We start from the raw sequence: 18,349 nt of genomic DNA on the forward strand, positions 1-18,349 counted from the left end.
TAGCTCAAGATGGTCAAAATGGAACGAGACAGATGAGCTAGAATGAACATTGAAACAGAGAAGTAGAGTCGCATGTAAAATTAAATATGCCATTCACAGAAAAACTACAGATTATCTTAAACATTGAACCTCAGACACGGAACATTTTGTACAGTCGCGTTGAGTATAGGACACTACATCAACCTCATTTTTGTACACCCTTACATGTCACTTTCACTTACCTCTGCATGGGCGTTAGATGTGTTCTCCATCAAGCCACTTTACAATATATTCTTTTCAATTTTACATATCCACCTTCAAAACTACATCATTTACAGGTTTCTGCTACAATTCATACAGTTTTATTAGTGCAATTTAACATAGATACAAGAAAAGAGAGGATACGAGGTAGCTAATACTAGCCTCGGGTAGTTAGCTGTACAACTCCCCTCTCTGAGCCTCCTACTGCCACGTGCTGCAGGGATTGAGCACCCCTCCTTTCTGCAAATGAATCAAACATCACCGGTTAGAGTTAGCATTACAATGAAATTATTAAGTTGCTTGCTAAAAGGTCATCTAAACAATATAAGTTCAAAACTCAAAAGTAACATATAAATATTCATACAGGTGTAAACGAACAATTACTCGAAACTAAAAATATGGTAGTTGATAGCAACTGAACAGAAGTAACAAGAAGGACGACTAAAAAAGAAACATACAATATACACAGAGAAAATTGTTGGGTTTAATCTCAAACTTTAGTGTCTAAATAAATCAACTTGTGTTTTTATTTAGTTGTGTCCGTTGTTTTCATGACCTGGCCATGCTGGTTTTATGCAGTATTTGTAGGAGTTTTGTTTTCAAGTTAGTAGTGGAGTCAGTTTAGGAGATCAGCTAGAGGTGGTCCTATTTTCTAGTTGTTTAGTTGCTTTGTACTTTCTTATTTATGTCAAGTATCAGTCAATGAATAAGATCAAGTCTTTTGACACTTACTGAGCAGTTCTACTTACCAGTTTCATATAAACAGATAATATATTTGTATGCAATACGTGGTATCAGAGCTCACAGGGTATGGGAGAAGACTCAGACATGTCTACTGTGGATTTAAACAAGGTGAAGCGAGGATCTTTCGGACTGACTTATCCGATGCTGGCCAGAGGTAATTATACAGCGTGGTCCCTTAAAATGAGGGTCTTTATGCAAGCTCAAGGAGTGTGGGGCGCTGTAGAACCAAGTGATCCAAAGAAAGCAGTTGATGAGAAGACAGATAATATTGCTTTGGCAATGGTGTATAAGGGTATCCCTGAGGATATTTTGTTGTCCATCGCTGAGAAGAAGACAGCAAAAGGGGCTTGGGAAGCTATTAAAACTCTCTGCCAGGGAGCTGAGAAGGTGAAACAAGCTAGAGTTCAGACACTGAAGGCTGAATTCGAGGCTCTGTGTATGAAAGACTCGGATCAACTTGATGATTTCTACATGAAACTCAATGGGCTCGTAACGAATATTCGAGCTCTTGGGGAGGAAATGCAGAAATCATATATTGTGAAGAAAATGTTGCATGCTGTACCGTCAAGATTCTTACAGATCACGTCAACACTGGAACAATTTGGCAACCTTGACACGATGACAGTTGAAGAAGCTATGGGTTCGTTAAAGGCTCATGAAGAAAGAGTTAAAGGAAAGGTTGATTCAAGTGAAGGAAAATTGATGCTCACAGAAGAAGAGTGGCAAAAGAGGGAGGCTGGTGAAGGCAAGCTGCTTCTTACCCGAGAGGAGTGGCTGAAACGTAACGCCAAAACAAATGATGGACAGACAACATTTGTAAAGGCTCGTGATAAGAGTCGAGTCCGATGTTTTAATTGCAGCTTGTACGGACATTTTGCTGCTCAGTGTCGCAAGCCAGAGAAACACAGGGAACAAAAACAAGAGTCCAATCTGGCTCAAATAGAAGATGATGAGCCGGCATTGCTGTTGGCAAAATTTGACAAACCAGAGAAGGAGTTATTGCAGTTGGAGGAAAAGGATGTAAGGCCACGATTGACAACTAACAACGAGAGCAAACAGCTAGAGTCGAATCTGTGGTATTTAGATAATGGCGCCAGCAATCATATGACTGGGCAAAAATCAAAATTCCATGTGCTTGATGAACAGATCACAGGTCGAGTAAAGTTTGGGGACGGGTCGACTGTTGAAATTAAAGGAAGAGGCTCAATTGTTATGAAATGCAAGGATGGTCAGGAACGAGTCCTTAGTGAGGTATATTTCATTCCCAATCTTAGAAGTAACATTATTAGTATTGGGCAATTGACAGAAGAAGGAAATAAGGTTGTAATTAGAGGAGAACATATGTGGGTGTTTGATAAAAATGAAAAACTCCTCATGAAAGTCAAGAGATCTCAGAATCGTTTGTATAAATTAATTAGTGAAACAGAAAACTCAGAATGTTTATTGTCTAAGTTGGATCATGTGTCAAAATTGTGGCATTCTCGTATGGGTCATGTGAATTACCAAGCATTGGCATTGATGTTTAAGGAGAAAATGGTGAGGGGACTGCCAAGGGTTGCACAACCGCAGGAGAAGTGTACTGGATGCCTTATGGCGAAGCAAGTGAAAAGGAGTGTGCCAAGTCGTTCAAATTTCAGTGCAAAGAAGGTCCTAGAGCTTGTTCATGCAGATTTATGTGGTCCCATTACTCCGGCAACAGCATCTGGGAGAAAGTATTTCATGTTACTTGTGGATGATTATAGTCGGGTCATGTGGGTATACCTTCTTGAGAACAAGAGTGAAGCTTTAGAGGCATTCAAACGGTTTAAGGCTCTGGTTGAAGACGGGGACAAACGAAGGATTAAGGTGTTAAGGACAGATAGGGGAGGTGAATTCATGTCGAATGACTTTAAAAATTATTGTGAGGAGATGGGAATAACTCGACACTATACTACTCCGTACACACCACAACAGAACGGGGTGGTTGAGCGGAGGAACAGAACGGTGATGGAAATGGTAAGAAGTTTCTTGAAAGAAAAGGGGATGCCAGCTATGCTTTGGGGAGAGGCAGTAAGGCATGCCGTATATGTACTCAATAGACTCCCAACAAGAGCGTTAACAGGTATGACACCATACGAGGCATGGTCTGAAAGAAAACCTGATGTGTCTCATATCAGGGTGTTTGGTTGCTTAGGTCATATGAGAATTCCAAGTCCAGGGATGAAAAAAATGGATGATCGGAGTATGCCTGTGGTGAATCTAGGAAGAGAACCCGGTACTAAAGGCTACAGATTATTCAGCCCGGATGAAAAAAAAAATTACGTGAGCAAGGATGTGGTCTTCGAAGAAGGAAAATGTTGGTCATGGTCTAATGGAACTGGAGATATTGAAACTGAAGTAGTATTTCCTTTTGCTGCTGATTTTGATCAGGAGAGTGTTGGGATGGAAGGCAGCTTGTATGAAACTAGTGCTGGGAGGCACTACTCTTCAGCAACCAGTGATGAATACGATTCAGGGACGCCAATTTTGAGTAATTCTATCCCGACATCAACACTGGTCACTCCACTTTCACAGACTTCGGTAACTTCAAAATGGAATGCAGACAATTATGATGATAGCACAGAGCCCAGGAGAGTTCGCAGACTCAGTGATGTCTATAATGATACGGAAGAAGTGGTCCTAGACGAAGAGCTGTATCTAATGGGCACAGAGGAGCCTGCAAACTACAAAGAAGCCTCAAAAGATAAATGTTGGAAAAGGGCAATGGAAGCTGAAATTGAGTCGATTGAGAAAAATGGCACATGGAAGCTCACGGAGCTACCTGCAGGACAGAAAATGATTGGCTTGAAATGGATATTTAAACTGAAAAAGGATACAGCTAGTAATATAGTGAAGCACAAGGCTCGTCTCATAGCCAAAGGATATGCTCAGGAACACGGAGTCGATTATGAAGAGGTATTTGCTCCTGTCACTCGTCTTGAAACCGTGCGATTATTATTGGCTCTTGCAGCAAAAAATTCCTGGCAAGTCCATCATATGGATGTGAAAACGGCTTTCTTAAACGGGGAGATAGCTGAAGATGTTTTTGTCGCCCAACCGGAAGGTTTTGAAAAAAATGAGAAGGAACATTTAGTGTATAAATTGGTGAAAGCATTATATGGTCTGAGACAAGCACCGCGTGCTTGGTATGCAAAGTTGAATCACTGTCTTAAAAGCTTGGGTTTCACCCGCTATCCCTATGAAAACGCTGTGTACACAAGGGGGAAAGAAAATAATTGTTTGATAATTGTTATCTATGTAGACGATATTTTGATTACTGGTGCAGATATGCAAAGGATCGAGAAATTCAAGCAACAAATGGTAAGGAAGTTCGAAATAACGGATCTGGGCAAGCTTAGCTACTATCTGGGAATTGAAGTAAGACAAGAAGCTGAGTATATTGAGTTGAAACAATCAGGATATGCTGAGAAACTACTTGAAAAAGCAGGGATGAATGACTGCAATCCCACTAAGTACCCGATGGATCCAAAGGAGCAAATTTCGAAAGATGAGAAGGGGCGCCTAGTCGATGCAACAGCGTATAAGAGCATGGTTGGAGGTTTACGTTATTTAGTAAACACTCGTCCAGATATAGCATTTTCTGTTGGAGTTGTGAGCCGATATATGGAACGCCCAACAAAGATTCATTTAAGTGCAGTGAAGAGAATATTACGTTATGTCAAAGGAACGCTGCAATATGGTTTGATTTATGCTCAGAACAGTGGAAATAATGTAATCACGGGATTCTCTGACAGTGATTTAGGAGGAGTGATAGACGACAGGAGGAGCACCGGTGGTATGGCCTACTACTTGAACGAGAGTTTAATATCGTGGGTGTCTCAGAAACAAAGGGTTGTAGCTTTATCATCATGCGAAGCCGAACTTATGGCTGCCACAGCAGCAGCATGTCAAGGAATTTGGGTAAGAAATGTTCTGAATCAGATTACAGGTGAACGTATTGGTCCAGTAACGTTGTTCATCGACAATAAGTCGACCATTGATTTAGCCAAAAATCCTGACACTAGATTCCATTTTATTTCACGGAAGAAGTAAACATATTGACATTAGATTCCATTTTATTCGAGAATGTGTGGAACGCGGTGAGGTGCGTAACCTGTTAGGAGTTAGGGAGCTGGTAAAATAAGTTTGAGATTAAGGGAGGCAATGTTGGGTTTAATCTCAAACTTTAGTGTCTAAATAAATCAACTTGTGTTTTTATTTAGTTGTGTCCGTTGTTTTCATGACCTGGCCATGCTGGTTTTATGCAGTATTTGTAGGAGTTTTGTTTTCAAGTTAGTAGTGGAGTCAGTTTAGGAGATCAGCTAGAGGTGGTCCTATTTTCTAGTTGTTCAGTTGCTTTGTACTTTCTTATTTATGTCAAGTATCAGTCAATGAATAAGATCTTGACACTTACTGAGCAGTTCTACTTACCAGTTTCATATAAACAGATAATATATTTGTATGCAATAAAAATTTGTACCTCCAGCAGCAACAAGCTTTTCTACGCGAGCAACAATATGCTTCCCATAAGTGTATTTCTTCAGTGCATCTAAATGAATCCTAATTCGGGTTAGAATGAATTCACGCTCCTCGTCGCTGCACATTTCAAGCACCTTTTGTACAACATAATTTGCAAATTGGTCTTTCATCATTGCCTGTGTAAGAAAAGAATTTAAGAACATTGCACTGTGTGGACTGGAAATGTTAACGAGACTGTTCAACGCATATTTCTACTCCCTCTTTCAATATATTGGCGTCATAAGAGAGTTGATTTTTTTTTAAAATTCTTTAATCTTCCCCTTCCTAGAATGCACTCAAAAATTAATTCCAACTACATCTATAATGATAAATTGATAAGGTCATTGATTACCGTTGATATATATGTAAAGAGTTTGATAGGAGTAATATTATACGAGTGCAGTTACGTACATTAGTATTTGTGCACGTGGATTAAATATCGGTATGTAGCCTATAAAAGCAGATAAATTGAAACAAATGGAATAATGGAGTATGATTTATAAATAACTTAACATGCTAACTCCAAAATTAAAGGAAGTAGCTCTACATCAGACAGTTAAAATCAAGCTGATCTTTGCTTAAAGTTCTCTTCAGAGAGCAAGCAAAAGGAAATGACCAAAAGACTGGTTTGTTCCATACTGACCATTGGTTAAAGCTTCAACAAAGCCTAACATCTATTTGAACATGTGAGTTTTGATCTACATCTATTTGTCATGTATGATGTATCATAAGAAAATAGTAAATCGAATAGAACACTGGATCACAGTAGCTTCATACTGCTTCTGCAAACATGTAACGTAGCCTAACCTTTTCCTATTGCAACCTACTAGATTGCATCGTGTAAAGGAATTAGAAAATTACATATGTGAATATTGAAGTTGGTTAATTTTTTCGTTTTATTTCTTCTCAAGTATTTCAATGTCACTACTCAGTTCTCACTACAACTGTCATAGACACAAATTTCTACAGTAGTTCAAGTATAGATACATTAACTATTGGCAAGAAAATGCTCATTTTATATGTGCTCTAGATAAAATAGCGGTATTGAAACTTAAACATCAATTTGACGTACGCATCTATACTAGAATATAAGAGAGGTTCAATTTCTATTTCAGGCGTCAATAGAAGTTTTTGCAACTTAACACACTGTAAGGGCCTAACACACCTGAAGAGGCTCATTTTCATCAGTTGTACCAAGTATTTCACGCACAAGAAGTTCACGTTCACTAGGATTACCAAAAGTTAAGCATTTCTCAACAACATTTGAAGCAAACTTTTGCTGGCTCATTTGAACTATCTTCCCAGCTAGTTCTTGGATTATAGTTGAACGTTCATGCGGCTTTCCATGCTCCAACACATGCTGTTAAAGATATTTGAAGAGCCAGCAGCATTTATTTTGTAAGAAAAAAATGCAAAGCTAATCAGTAAAACAGTGACAATAAGAAGCCGCGTGTATAGACACATGTTAACTAGAAATTTGACAATGGACCTGAATAACATAATTTCCGTACTGATCTTGTGCCAACATGCTAACACATCGCAGAATCTCCTCCATCACCTTACTTTGTGTTTTGGTGTCCTCACAGTGCTCTAGTACCCTCTGCATGACAGGAATTATACTTATAACATTGCCATTCTATCCAATTGCAAAGGACAGGAGAAAGAAATCAAAATTCATAAAAGGAATTGCAACCTGTATCACACGACACCCATATGGATGTGTTGAAAGGGTGACAACTTGATCGAAGAATGCTGATATGATGAATTGAATATGGTCTTCAGGAACACATTCAATACATTTCTGGATTACATGGTTCCCATTCTGATCACGCACACAGCGCATAACATGACCATCAAGCTCCGTAACCATTTCTATTTTCAGGTCCAGATCTACTACTTCAATTGCCTGAATAGTCAGTGAACATAATACATTATTAATACAAGGTTGAAACAAGATAAACTGAATCGATATCACAATCAGGAAAAAATATTTATAAATATAAATTAACATACTGTAAAAGAACATATTGATTGAAGTGTCTAGTAATAGAGTCATAAAAGTTTCTTATTTCTTTTTATACTCCCTCTCGGCATACACTTTTCCTCCCTTTTTTAAGAGGGCCTGCCATGTTCTTTCAATATGGTTGTATAGATACATATATCTGGGGTGATATGTCTGTCTACAACAATCTCACACCTACGAGGCCAATCATTTGTGAGCGTGCATGCAAGTAAAAATCAGTTCCCGCAACATATATTTGTGCATATGTGAACGATTGAGCACAATACAGTTCCAGTAACAGAAGGCAGAGTTGGAAACCTACAATACATTATCCGAAGTGAAAGAACAGCCTAAAAATTACATGCAGATGGAAAACATTTTAATATGAATGGATGAATTTTTGAACATCAGAGCTAACTTAAAGACCAACAACCTCAACAGCAAGATGCAGAAAATTAAGAGATCCTTTTGCAAACAATAACAATTACTTCATCTGAAAATTGGTAAAAAAAAGCTTTACCTTCTGAATTACTCGACAACCATACATTTGTAGGCTTAGTGTCAGAACTTGTCCAATTAACTTGTTTGCCAATTTTCTTATTTGTGATGCCATTCCATGCTCAAAGAACTGAAACACGAGAAGAGTACGTGGAACAGTAAATTAAGTTCAATCAAATATTTAAATTTAGTGGGAAAAATGAAAATAAATAACTGAACTGGTTAGAGAAATAGATAAAAATATATATATAAACCTTCTGGATTACGTAGTTGCCAAAAACATCAGTCATCAATTTGACGGCCTGAGAAGAAAGCTCTTCATAAACCATGGTTTTCTCATCTGTTGTTGCAGTTTCGAGTTTCTGTTGAATGAACCGGCTACCATACTGATCCGCACTGGTAATCATAGAATGTAGCAAGTCAAGAACAAACATCTCATCACAAACAAGATCTAGACTCAGCCAAGTAATTTAAGATATTTACCTGAACTCAACAACATGTCCAGCAATTTCTATAAGTTCAAAACATCGAGCCTTATTACTTTTGAACTCTTCCAGCAATGATGAACCAAAAGTATTCTCCAATTTACCAGAATTTAAATGCCAAGGCCCCATAATACCTCCAGATAGATTTTGCATCCCAGAAGTAAATCGCATATTGACGTCACCATGCCTCATTGGACTACCAGGTCCAACAGGGGTATTTGGAATAATAGGACTTGACAAGGAACTTCCGGGATAAGACAATCCAACTCCAAATGCAGGACTTCCATAGAAACCTTGATGGCTAGAACCACCAGTTTTACCACCTAGAGAAACACCATATTGTGATTTCTGAGGTGATACTAAGGATCCAAGATAAGCTTTCTGAATCAAATCCACGTAGGAATTACCCATGTAGTTTATATCCGTAGTAGGATCATTAGGAACTGCAGCTTGTGCTGCAGCATACTCAGCTGCCACTAAGTACTGAAGATACACTGAATCCACAATTGGTGCCTGATGAGCATTGCTGGACATCTGGTTCCTGATTCTGCTAAGATTTTGAAATTCTAATGCAGCGTGACTAAAGTTTGATTCTGAAGTAAAATTTCCCCCCATCATCCTTGAGTCCATTACTGAAACAGCCCTGGCTGATGCTGCAGCAGCATTTTCAAAAAGGGGAGGCATATTAACATTGCCAGTATAACCTGACATCAAAGATTGCACAGGTGAATTCATGGAGTACCCACTTATACCATAGTTTAAATATGATAAATTTGCCCTGTCAATATGCTGAGTGTGAGATATTAAGCCACCTCCATTTTTAGGTAAGGAACTTGGAGATCCTTTCGAGTACGAATTACTATGCCAGTCAGCTTGGAGGGAAGAGTTCCCCATTCCATGACCATTCTCACAGCTCCCAGCATAGGAAAGTTCTGTTGGACTAGCAGCAGACCCATCTATATGTGGTGGCTCGGATTTATATATGTACGAGTGATGCTTCACGTTATTCTGACCACCTGGCATGTCAAATATATAATTTTCTTGGTCACTAGTGGGTTCTTCAATCTGAGTCTTCACATAATTATCTGCATTTTGTGCCCCATTCGATAAAGTCATGCCAGACATAGATGCTACCGGGTCTGAAGGCTCATTTATGTGAGAAGAGACGCCATGAAATGAGTTAGAGCTTTTGTTTCTTCTTTCAGCAGTGCCTCTCCCGCCACCAATAGGAGTAAGGCAAGGACTAGGAGCCCTCGTAACGTGTTGAGGATCAGGAGTTGTGCTTCTTGACAAGGAGGTACCAAGTGCAGCGGCATAAGAGTATGATGCAGGTGGGGGTGGCGTATTGACATTCCTCAAAGCTGAAGAACTCTGAACCTTCAAAGCTGATTCGAAGTTATCTGCAGAAGCCAAGCCCAAATGCAGCTGAGCCAGCTCAGCTTCAGCCGACCCCAAGGTGTCAAAATTTTCACTGTAGGTATTACGACTAGGCGTACGAGAAGGGTTCCCAGAACCACCAGAACCAGGAGTTACATGCCCTACATCATCCTGCAGAGATGCTAAATATAAGCTTGCCACTAAAAGATCAAATATACAAGAGTGCAAGTGTGCAACTACTAGGTAGAGTTTGACCAGTGCAGCTTTGTTGGACAGCTAAAGTATTTCAAAAAGAGATTAATAATAAATTTAATATGATACTGATAATGAATTTGATGCTTTATTGAAATTATAAAAAGTTTGTATGTCGAGAAAAAAGGAAAACGTATATTGTTAAGCACCAATGCATTTCCACAGTTATTTGTGTTAAATTATGACGCATTTCCAAGTAGGATGAGGCTCTCTTGAGTCGCTTCCTTGGGAATAGAATGCCTTCTAACAGCATGAAGAAACTTAAGATTCAATGATGCAGGTTTGAAAGAACATAAAAGCAAGATTTCAGCAAACAGCCTGCTTTAGTATTCTTTTTTACTTGATATGTGCTTGACGGCCAATTGGGATTATCACTTTGTAAAAGCTAATTAGGGCACATAAGCTCGAAAATCACCTGAAAGATTTCAGCAAGGCTCTTCTGTTTGCTACCTAGACCCAAACTGGGCAAACCAATCAGGCCCTCACCGCCCCACTCCGATTCAACTTCACTTTCTTGTTTCTTGTTGTTAAAACCTGGTGGGTTTGAAAACAGCGATACTCCATTACCAGCAACACCACCATCATTTCTATTCACTTTCCTCCTATCTCCAATCCCTCCCACAGTTGAACTTCCTCCTTGCAGCCTCTGCGCAAACCGCCAATCCTCCTTAGAAAGCAACGGAGGGGGCAACCTAGGATTTAAATTAACATTTGAGTAATAGTAAGACAAATAAGCAGGATCAGCCCTAAGCTCTTCATCAGAGGAAAACTGATTTCCACTTTTATTCAAACCAAATTTTGGAAAGGGCGATCCAGCACCTCCATGATAAAACAACCTACCAACTGCACTCAGTGAACCCTCAACAGTAGGTGGAGCTGACCCGCTTCTATACATATTTAGCTCCTTCTCGAGATCATCAGACTCTTGCCGCCTAGGTTCATGGAGCAAATAACTTAACTCCTTCTCTAACTCATCACCAAACGATCCGTCTTTACCGCTAAGCATTGGTCTTCTACCTAATCCAGATAACATATTCACTTGTACCACCTTATATCATACACCAACGATCTCCAAACCTCAGTCAATCACAGAATCCAAAACCGAAAACTGCAAACACCCTAAACTCCAAACACGAAAGGATTGCAACTTTGACAACTAAACTTAAAGAAAAGTAAAAGTAAACTACCCTAGCCCATAATCTATAACCCCCTAAACTTCAAACTCAAAAAGATTAAAACTTTGCTTACAAAACATCAAGAAATATCAAATAAACTACACTGAGCACATAATCTAAAACCCCCTAAACAAAACTCGAAAAGGTTAAAACTTTGATCATAAAAATTCAAGAAACGCCAATTAAACTACCCAAATCCCTTAATTCAAAACTCCCCTATAAAAAAGCTTCAAACTCATAAAGATTAAAACTTTGATCACAAAACTTCAAGAAACATGAAACAAAACACTAATTAAAAGCGAACACAACAATATACAATATATTTGAGATAAACATACTACATATATACACCAAAATGAGCAAGCTTATACAACATTTGCCCTCTGTTTCATTGGTGGTGCAAGAAAGTGTTAATAGAAAAAGGGTATGAAAATAAAGTGAAAAAATGAGTGGAGAAGAGGAAAAAAGATAAATTTGGCGCCGAAATATAATAGAAAGAAATGAACATGTTAATAGGGTTTGGTAAATTCAAGTAGTGAGCTTGCTATACATTCTTAGGGACGAAGACTTAATTTACATGTACTGCTGATGGAGCTCATTTCTTGTTTATTTTATTGTTAGTTGTTGCCTACTTCTTGTACAGCACAAACCATATTAGTTCCTATACAAGATACAAGTAATAGAATCTCCATAAATTAATACCTTGGATAGACGAATAACAACATCAAATTGATATTTTTTTTTATAATCACAGGTCCCAACATAATATAAATGAGATATTTCTTGAATTCGATTAATAAATAATTTCATTAAATAATTAAAATTATATTGAGGTTTAACCGTAGTTATTATTTTTAAGAGGAAAAAAATATTTTTATTTACAAAAGTTATATATTGTGCTTTAAATAAAAAAAATAGCTACTGAACCGTATTTTTTAAAATAAATTGCATAAATTTTGGTACATTTAAAAGCACCCTTTTTCCTTCATGAAGATATCGATAGAATCATACTTGAAGTGGTACAACTACAAAAATCGGCTGAAGTGGTTCAACTACAATAATCATTGTTGTTCAATGTGTTTTGGCCATGTGGTATTCTTCAAAGAACTGGTATTATTACAACAAAAGAATATATATGAATTACCATTGTTTCGGTCCGTAGTTTTGCTTCGGATAAATGAAAATTGGAAATGTACTTTTATGAGTACTTGTTGAAGGTCTAATCGTTCAGAATGAAACTCATTCCCACTAATTCAGTAACTCTTTTATTGTTGAAATATTAGTGATAAAATGAAACTTTTGCCTGTCCATCCCAACAACCATATTCTAGTGAATCATGTAAAGATAAAACTTCATCTGAATCTGGCTAGCTTTTTCCTTCTTTGTTTTGGATAAACATATTTGGTTAGGATTAGGTGCGATCATGAGTGGACTTCACAATCGTATTAGAGTAAAATAGTTAGAATATATACTTACAAGAAAATGTCTAAGAACAAGGACCAGGGAAGATCTTCCCAATACCAGGTACTAAGCCGCCGGTTCTGCGAAATTGGACAAACCACCTGAGCCGGTGTTTCATGCCTCTAATCATGCCCTGGAACCCCAAAATTACAACATACTGGTTCTTTCATGTCATTTTCTGGCTGGAGCAGTTGCAAGAAACACGCAGTTTGACAGCAGTGCAACATGAAGGAGATGTCAGAGATGCACTGATGCACGTAAAATACTTGCACAAAACCTTGAGGACCGGCTTTACAAGTACTACACATGAATAATATCATGCATATATGAAGCACATAATTTTGGAGATAGATTAGGTAGATTCATACATAACAACTTAGGTATCCCCTTGTAGTCATATTTACATAGATACATGCAGCATACATCTTTCTGACAGTAACTATTATTGCAAATGTATGGAAAACAGAGCCGATTCTTACACCATGTCATCACCATCTGTTTCACTCTCTCTACTTTCCTGCCATCCAGAGCCTACCATAAGTTTGCACACCGGACATGTTCCTTGTTGATGTAACCATTGATCAATACAAGTGGCATGAAACTGCAAGGATAAGAGTGTTAGTAATATATACACAGCATGAAGGTCACCATACATTACAATCGTCGGAAAGTGAGTGGCATAATACCAGACAGAATCCAGGAGCATATATGGGAATCTAAGCCTTCAGCAATGGTGCACAAACAGTTCTTAGATCGCTTATCATAATAGTTTTTTATATTTTCAAGAATTTAAAGCTAGGAGGAAGTCTGAATGGAGTCTTTATCTAACCCATAAGAAATTTACACAGCTTTCCCTACTTGGATACTTATCATACTGCTAAAGAGGTATAGGCAGAACCTAAAAGCAACAAAACGACATATTGCTTAGGTTCTTAATTTACATGTAATATAGTCCTCATTGCATAGAATTTGTGCACAACTCCAAGAAAATTGCTATATTTACTACATAGGAATGTGGAAAATTTGTGGAATACTGTGAATCTAGGGAAAAGGCACTATTGCATGCTAATAATGTTTACGAAGTATGTGGAGGAATGACCTGATGCAAACATGGCAAGCTGCGAACAAGCTCCCCTGCAGTGACTTGCTCCAAGCATATGGTGCAAGTCAACTCGTCGTCTAGAGATTCCGAATTCTTATCTAGCTCAGTCTCCTGTTTAGATGGCGGGAAAAGTAAATATAGGTAATAAAACTTGACAGGAGAAAGAGAATTCAACCAAAAAAGTGAGATATGCAACATAAGGCAACATTGTACATACTGTCGACTGTCGAGGTATTATAAATTAATATCAAACATGTCTCGAAAAAGCTGTAGTTTCTACTCAAAGAAAGTTTGTGGGCACTGCAACCTATACTATCTATCATTAGCACAAGTGTTTCTCTTTTCTAAATCAGTGTCCTAATTTTCATCAGATATCAAAGCTAAAATTGAGATGATATGTCTCATAGACTGTTTTTACTACTATCAATTGCCTTCAAAGTGAAGAAAATCTGTATAAAACATTGTAAATTTTTAATTTTCAGAGCTAAATATTTTGCATTGAAATTATAGTTCAGTACTCTAGACTCTAGTTAGTTTCTCTATTTTCTTTCTTCATATATTGTCCTACTTTAAACCTTAGTTATTTCAAATTTTCAATACCAACCAGTGTCGTTCATTTAATATACAATTTCTTGTCTTTCTCAGTTCCATTTTTAGAATTCTTTTTAAACTCGGGGTATCTGCATGGTTTGCCCCTCCCACAGCAAAATTACAGAAAATATCTATTAGTTTCTGCAAAATCAATATCAAGATTGAAAAAGTGACACTGGAAATACAGTATCTGTGCATCAGATTGAGACATAATATTGATCATGTCAAAACTTTTAAACAATAACCGTTCTACTTACACAAGGGACAAGATAAGAAAATGATATGATCGAGGATTGTGGAACTCTAGTTCAGACCTGGCTATTCAAATTTTAATATTAGCTATTGGTAGGGGGCGACTTTTATAGTCTTCAACACAACCGTGCCAGAAGTATAAGAATCTGAAAGCCCAGAACTTTTTCTCTTTAAAGTTATTTTATTAAAAGATCTCTAGAAAAAACTCAGTTTCCAAACACAATAATAAAAAACAAATTCCAAATACTTGTCATTAGCAGATAATCCAGCTATTGAGATCATAAACATACGGGCTTATACCTGCACTAGCGATGAGGAACTTGGGGCTTTTTGCTTTGCTGACCCGTCACTATATTAAGAGAAAAGGGTTTGTCAAATTATCAGCACAAGTTGCAGACTGAAGTTCTAATCTTTATACTTCACCATTAAAAGTTGGCTCAAAATACAACTTTTGGTTTGGCTGAAGGATGACTAAACTCATTTTTAGTGTGAACAGATTAAGCTCTAAATTAAAGAAACTAAAAAAGATAACTACTTCATACGTTATATATGCACCTAGTGAGTATTTGAGGATAATTGCATGTGTCAGTTTCAAAGTAAAAAAAGCCTCTGATAAAACTCAGAATAATATAGGTACATAGCATTATATTCAAGGTAATTAACTAGCTGTGTTTATGACAATACGTACACTAGCTCTATATTCTTGACACTTGTAACTTCTAAGCATATCCTTGGCACCCATCTATGAAAATGGATATGCAGTCAAGAATTAGATTTGATTATGTATGCATCATTCGTGCAAAGTCTTGAACTCTCTTTCCTTGCCAAAACTAAAATGATAAGTTAAATATTTGACTTGCTGAAATTCAGTAATTTTTTATTGGCACACGGCTTCTCCCCACTTCCATATCAAACAATAGAATGTGCCTTCCTTACTATCAATTGTAGTTTACTTTCAACAGGCTAAAAGTAGATATGTTTACATTCTTTCTACAGAAAGCGGGTGATTTTGATTTCGCAATGCTAAAAAAAGAGTTTGGTAATTATTGATTGGAAGGAAAAGAAAAAAGCTTCCAAAAGGCCTTGGCAGTCATCAAAAATATATTAATCTACACAAAGTTCTGTTACCTTTGTGAATTGGACACCTTATACTTGTGAACTGGTAAGGCATTTATTTCTTCTTCGCTCATTGAATGTGTGTTGGGAGGATTATTAGAATCCAAAGATCTCAGTGTCTCATAATCTGCAAAAGAAAAAATATAGTTGGATTTCTACAACCTGGGATAGGCATAAAAATTTAATAATACACCAATTCCGAGTTACAATTCATTCGCAAGCATGTGAATGAAATGAAGATGTTTTGAACCATTTGTGCATGAGTATGTCTTTGTGCATAATCTTACTATTTACATACCTAGATCATCAAATTCACGGTCAAGAAGTGCCAATTGCAGTCTCAATCCTTGTAATCTCCCTCTTGTTGTCAAAGCTATTGATGGAGGCATGTGTAGGCGAAATTCAGTGCGAGCTAACAAGCCACTGGCAGCGGCAGCATGAGCCTGGGCCTGGGCCTGGAAGCGTTGGCAAGTTGCATACATCCTAAGGGTTGTAGCCATCAAAAAAATACCCAGAACTATCCAAAGCTATACAAGAATCAAAAGTACACCACTTCAAACACTACAACATGTGTAATGCTCAGAGACTAACATAGAGCAAATCAACATTGCCACAATAACTCAATAGGTAATACATAATAGATTATTACCAGAAAGTTCGGGGACATTTGGGAATTCAAAATTGTGAAAAGCAATAGAACTGCAAAACAAAAACTTATGAAGTTAGATATGCAACTTGTGATTCACCAACAAATCATATAAAGAAGAGACAGACACATTTACCGGATATGAGAAAAGCTAGAGAATTAGTATTAATGGGCCTCGGTTGAACACGCTGGCACGGACAAAATAAAATTTCAGACTTCAAGGTAAATAATCTCCATTAAAATATCAATTCAAATCCTATTACAATCTATAAGACAAAAATCAACAGCAAAAAGAAAGTAGCCTCACGCAAAACATACCATCGCTCGTCTATCCGGGAGAACTCCTGATAAACCATTTTCAATGTCAGGTCTAGCCCCTCGAAAAACAAAACTCATCTTCACAAGACTCCAAGATCAGCTCCCAATTATTCTTCCAAATCCTAAGATGACAGTACTAGTTGTTAAACGGTGTCGCCACACAGACTTGACCCTAGTCTAAGTAAACTAAGATGTCATATCTCACAGAACCTCGTGTACCAAAATAGTACCCCGCTCAACCGCAAGCCAAATGCCCTCATCATCTCGAAACAATTACGAATTTACAACAACTACTTATATTTCTTTATAATCACAAACACAAAATCAACATCATCACAATATCCAAACACATACACCAATGAAAGTGTCTCCACTTAATCTAAGCTACGAATCGAACTACAAATCAATTCAACATACACATCACATCAACACAAAATCATAACCCTAATTATTAATACAAGAAAAGCGATAATTCATACAGCTAGACAATCAAAATATCAAATGAAATGATAAAAATCAAATTCAAATCATGTACATATTTACTATTTTCACTGACCTAAATTGAGAAATAGAAAATGTCGGTGTCGGTGAAGTTAATAAATGTATTTAAAAGCAGAATATATATAAAAGATGTGTAGATTATAAATGAGGTGAAATGCTTACGTGAAGAGCACCTGGAAATTCAAAACTCGGCAAAAGTGAATTCAAAAGTGAAATGCTAACTGAGTCAGTTGCCCCGAGTTTGGTAGTCGGAAATTTGCCACCAAAACACACTCAAGTAATCCGTAAATCTGTAACTATAGAGATAAGAACATTAAATATCATGTCTTTCGGTGGACTTGAGCCAAGGTTTTTACTCATATTAAAAAAGTAATCAAAAAATTGATATCCGTTCAAAATATTTATATTTATATTGAAAATGATTAAATATTATATATATTTAAAATAAAATAAATGCTATTTATATATAGGATAGTTTCGAACATGGATACAAATGCGAATACTTTGAGATAAATGGTACTCACTACTCAATATCATTTTTCAAAAAATGATCTAAAATGTTGTTTAAAAACGTATTATCATGTGACTTTTAGAAAAAAGTTGTATAGCGTTTTGCCCATTTTTATTTTTTTTAATATCTATTATTCTTAATTCCTGCTAGTGAAAAAATCCTTTAAATTACCTTTCTACCCAAAAAAAATTGGAATCTATTATCTATCTTTTTTTAAAATCTGGGCATATATGTAATTGAAGCACCTTAAATGGGTTAATGAATCGGGTCACCGGACTATCCATGGGTAAAAATCTAACATTTAAACCTAACAGCTTGCAACAAATATTCAAAATTTAACTACAATTCAAGCACATGCCTATCACAAACACTCACAATTTCAAAATTTAACCACGAATTATGCCGTGATTGACGTTTGAATCTTCACCATTGATGGCTGTCGACTTGCTGCAAAATTCTCCCATTATGGTTTAACTCTTTCAATCTTCATGTATATGCTTCACACACGTGAAGATCATTGATGAAACAAACAATGGATGAAG

General features: G+C 37.0%; 2 protein-coding genes across 7 annotated transcripts; both read right to left on the reverse strand.

Annotated features, from left to right (window-relative positions):
• Positions 1-75: 75 nt before the first annotated feature.
• Positions 76-11,971, reverse strand: LOC141707285 (pumilio homolog 2-like). Of its 3 annotated transcripts, none has more exons than XM_074510355.1 (10): positions 10,550-11,971; positions 9,318-10,053; positions 8,504-9,209; positions 8,275-8,416; positions 8,043-8,150; positions 7,214-7,426; positions 7,010-7,120; positions 6,686-6,880; positions 5,483-5,657; positions 76-480 (listed from the first exon to the last, which is right to left on the reverse strand). In XM_074510355.1, exons 1-10 carry the CDS (start codon positions 11,165-11,167, stop codon positions 398-400), a joined length of 3,087 nt encoding a protein of 1,028 aa, XP_074366456.1. In that variant the 5' UTR covers positions 11,168-11,971; the 3' UTR covers positions 76-397. The 3 variants fall into 3 exon arrangements, with proteins under 3 accessions (XP_074366456.1, XP_074366454.1, XP_074366453.1); XM_074510353.1 differs by having other exon boundaries at positions 8,504-8,828; positions 8,913-10,053; XM_074510352.1 differs by having other exon boundaries at positions 8,504-10,053.
• A 759-nt stretch (positions 11,972-12,730) lies between these two features.
• On the reverse strand, positions 12,731-17,615 carry LOC141707286 (E3 ubiquitin-protein ligase SDIR1). 4 transcript variants are annotated; one of them, XM_074510359.1, is made up of 9 exons: positions 17,459-17,615; positions 16,796-16,917; positions 16,614-16,665; positions 16,481-16,530; positions 16,130-16,286; positions 15,844-15,958; positions 15,016-15,064; positions 13,870-13,983; positions 12,731-13,371 (listed from the first exon to the last, which is right to left on the reverse strand). In XM_074510359.1, the coding sequence occupies exons 2-9, from the start codon at positions 16,871-16,873 to the stop codon at positions 13,246-13,248; spliced, it is 741 nt and encodes a 246-aa protein (XP_074366460.1). In that variant the 5' UTR covers positions 16,874-16,917; positions 17,459-17,615; the 3' UTR covers positions 12,731-13,245. The 4 variants fall into 4 exon arrangements, with proteins under 4 accessions (XP_074366460.1, XP_074366457.1, XP_074366459.1 ...); XM_074510356.1 differs by having other exon boundaries at positions 16,130-16,358; XM_074510358.1 differs by having other exon boundaries at positions 16,130-16,358; positions 17,470-17,609.
• Between the last annotated feature and the right edge of the window lie 734 nt (positions 17,616-18,349).

The sequence above is a fragment of the Apium graveolens genome, chromosome 2, assembly GCF_009905375.1.
Source record: "Apium graveolens cultivar Ventura chromosome 2, ASM990537v1, whole genome shotgun sequence".
Taxonomy (NCBI): domain Eukaryota; kingdom Viridiplantae; phylum Streptophyta; class Magnoliopsida; order Apiales; family Apiaceae; genus Apium; species Apium graveolens.

Bases quoted from the DNA above. Each gene is read 5' to 3' on its own strand.
- LOC141707285 (XM_074510352.1), bottom strand. From the start codon at position 11,167: ATGTTATCTGGATTAGGTAGAAGACCAATGCTTAGCGGTAAAGACGGA. The intron at 7,427-8,042 runs GTAAAGCTTTTT...CTGACTATTCAG, and splicing joins GTTGTCGAGTAATTCAGAAG to GCAATTGAAGTAGTAGATCT. The intron at 7,121-7,213 runs GTTGCAATTCCT...CCTGTCATGCAG, and splicing joins ATGGGTGTCGTGTGATACAG to AGGGTACTAGAGCACTGTGA.
- LOC141707286 (XM_074510356.1), bottom strand. From the start codon at position 16,873: ATGAGTTTTGTTTTTCGAGGGGCTAGACCTGACATTGAAAATGGTTTA. The intron at 16,359-16,480 runs GTAATAATCTAT...ATTCTTGTATAG, and splicing joins AAATGTCCCCGAACTTTCTG to CTTTGGATAGTTCTGGGTAT. The intron at 13,372-13,869 runs GTCATTCCTCCA...TTATCCTTGCAG, and splicing joins GCTTGCCATGTTTGCATCAG to TTTCATGCCACTTGTATTGA.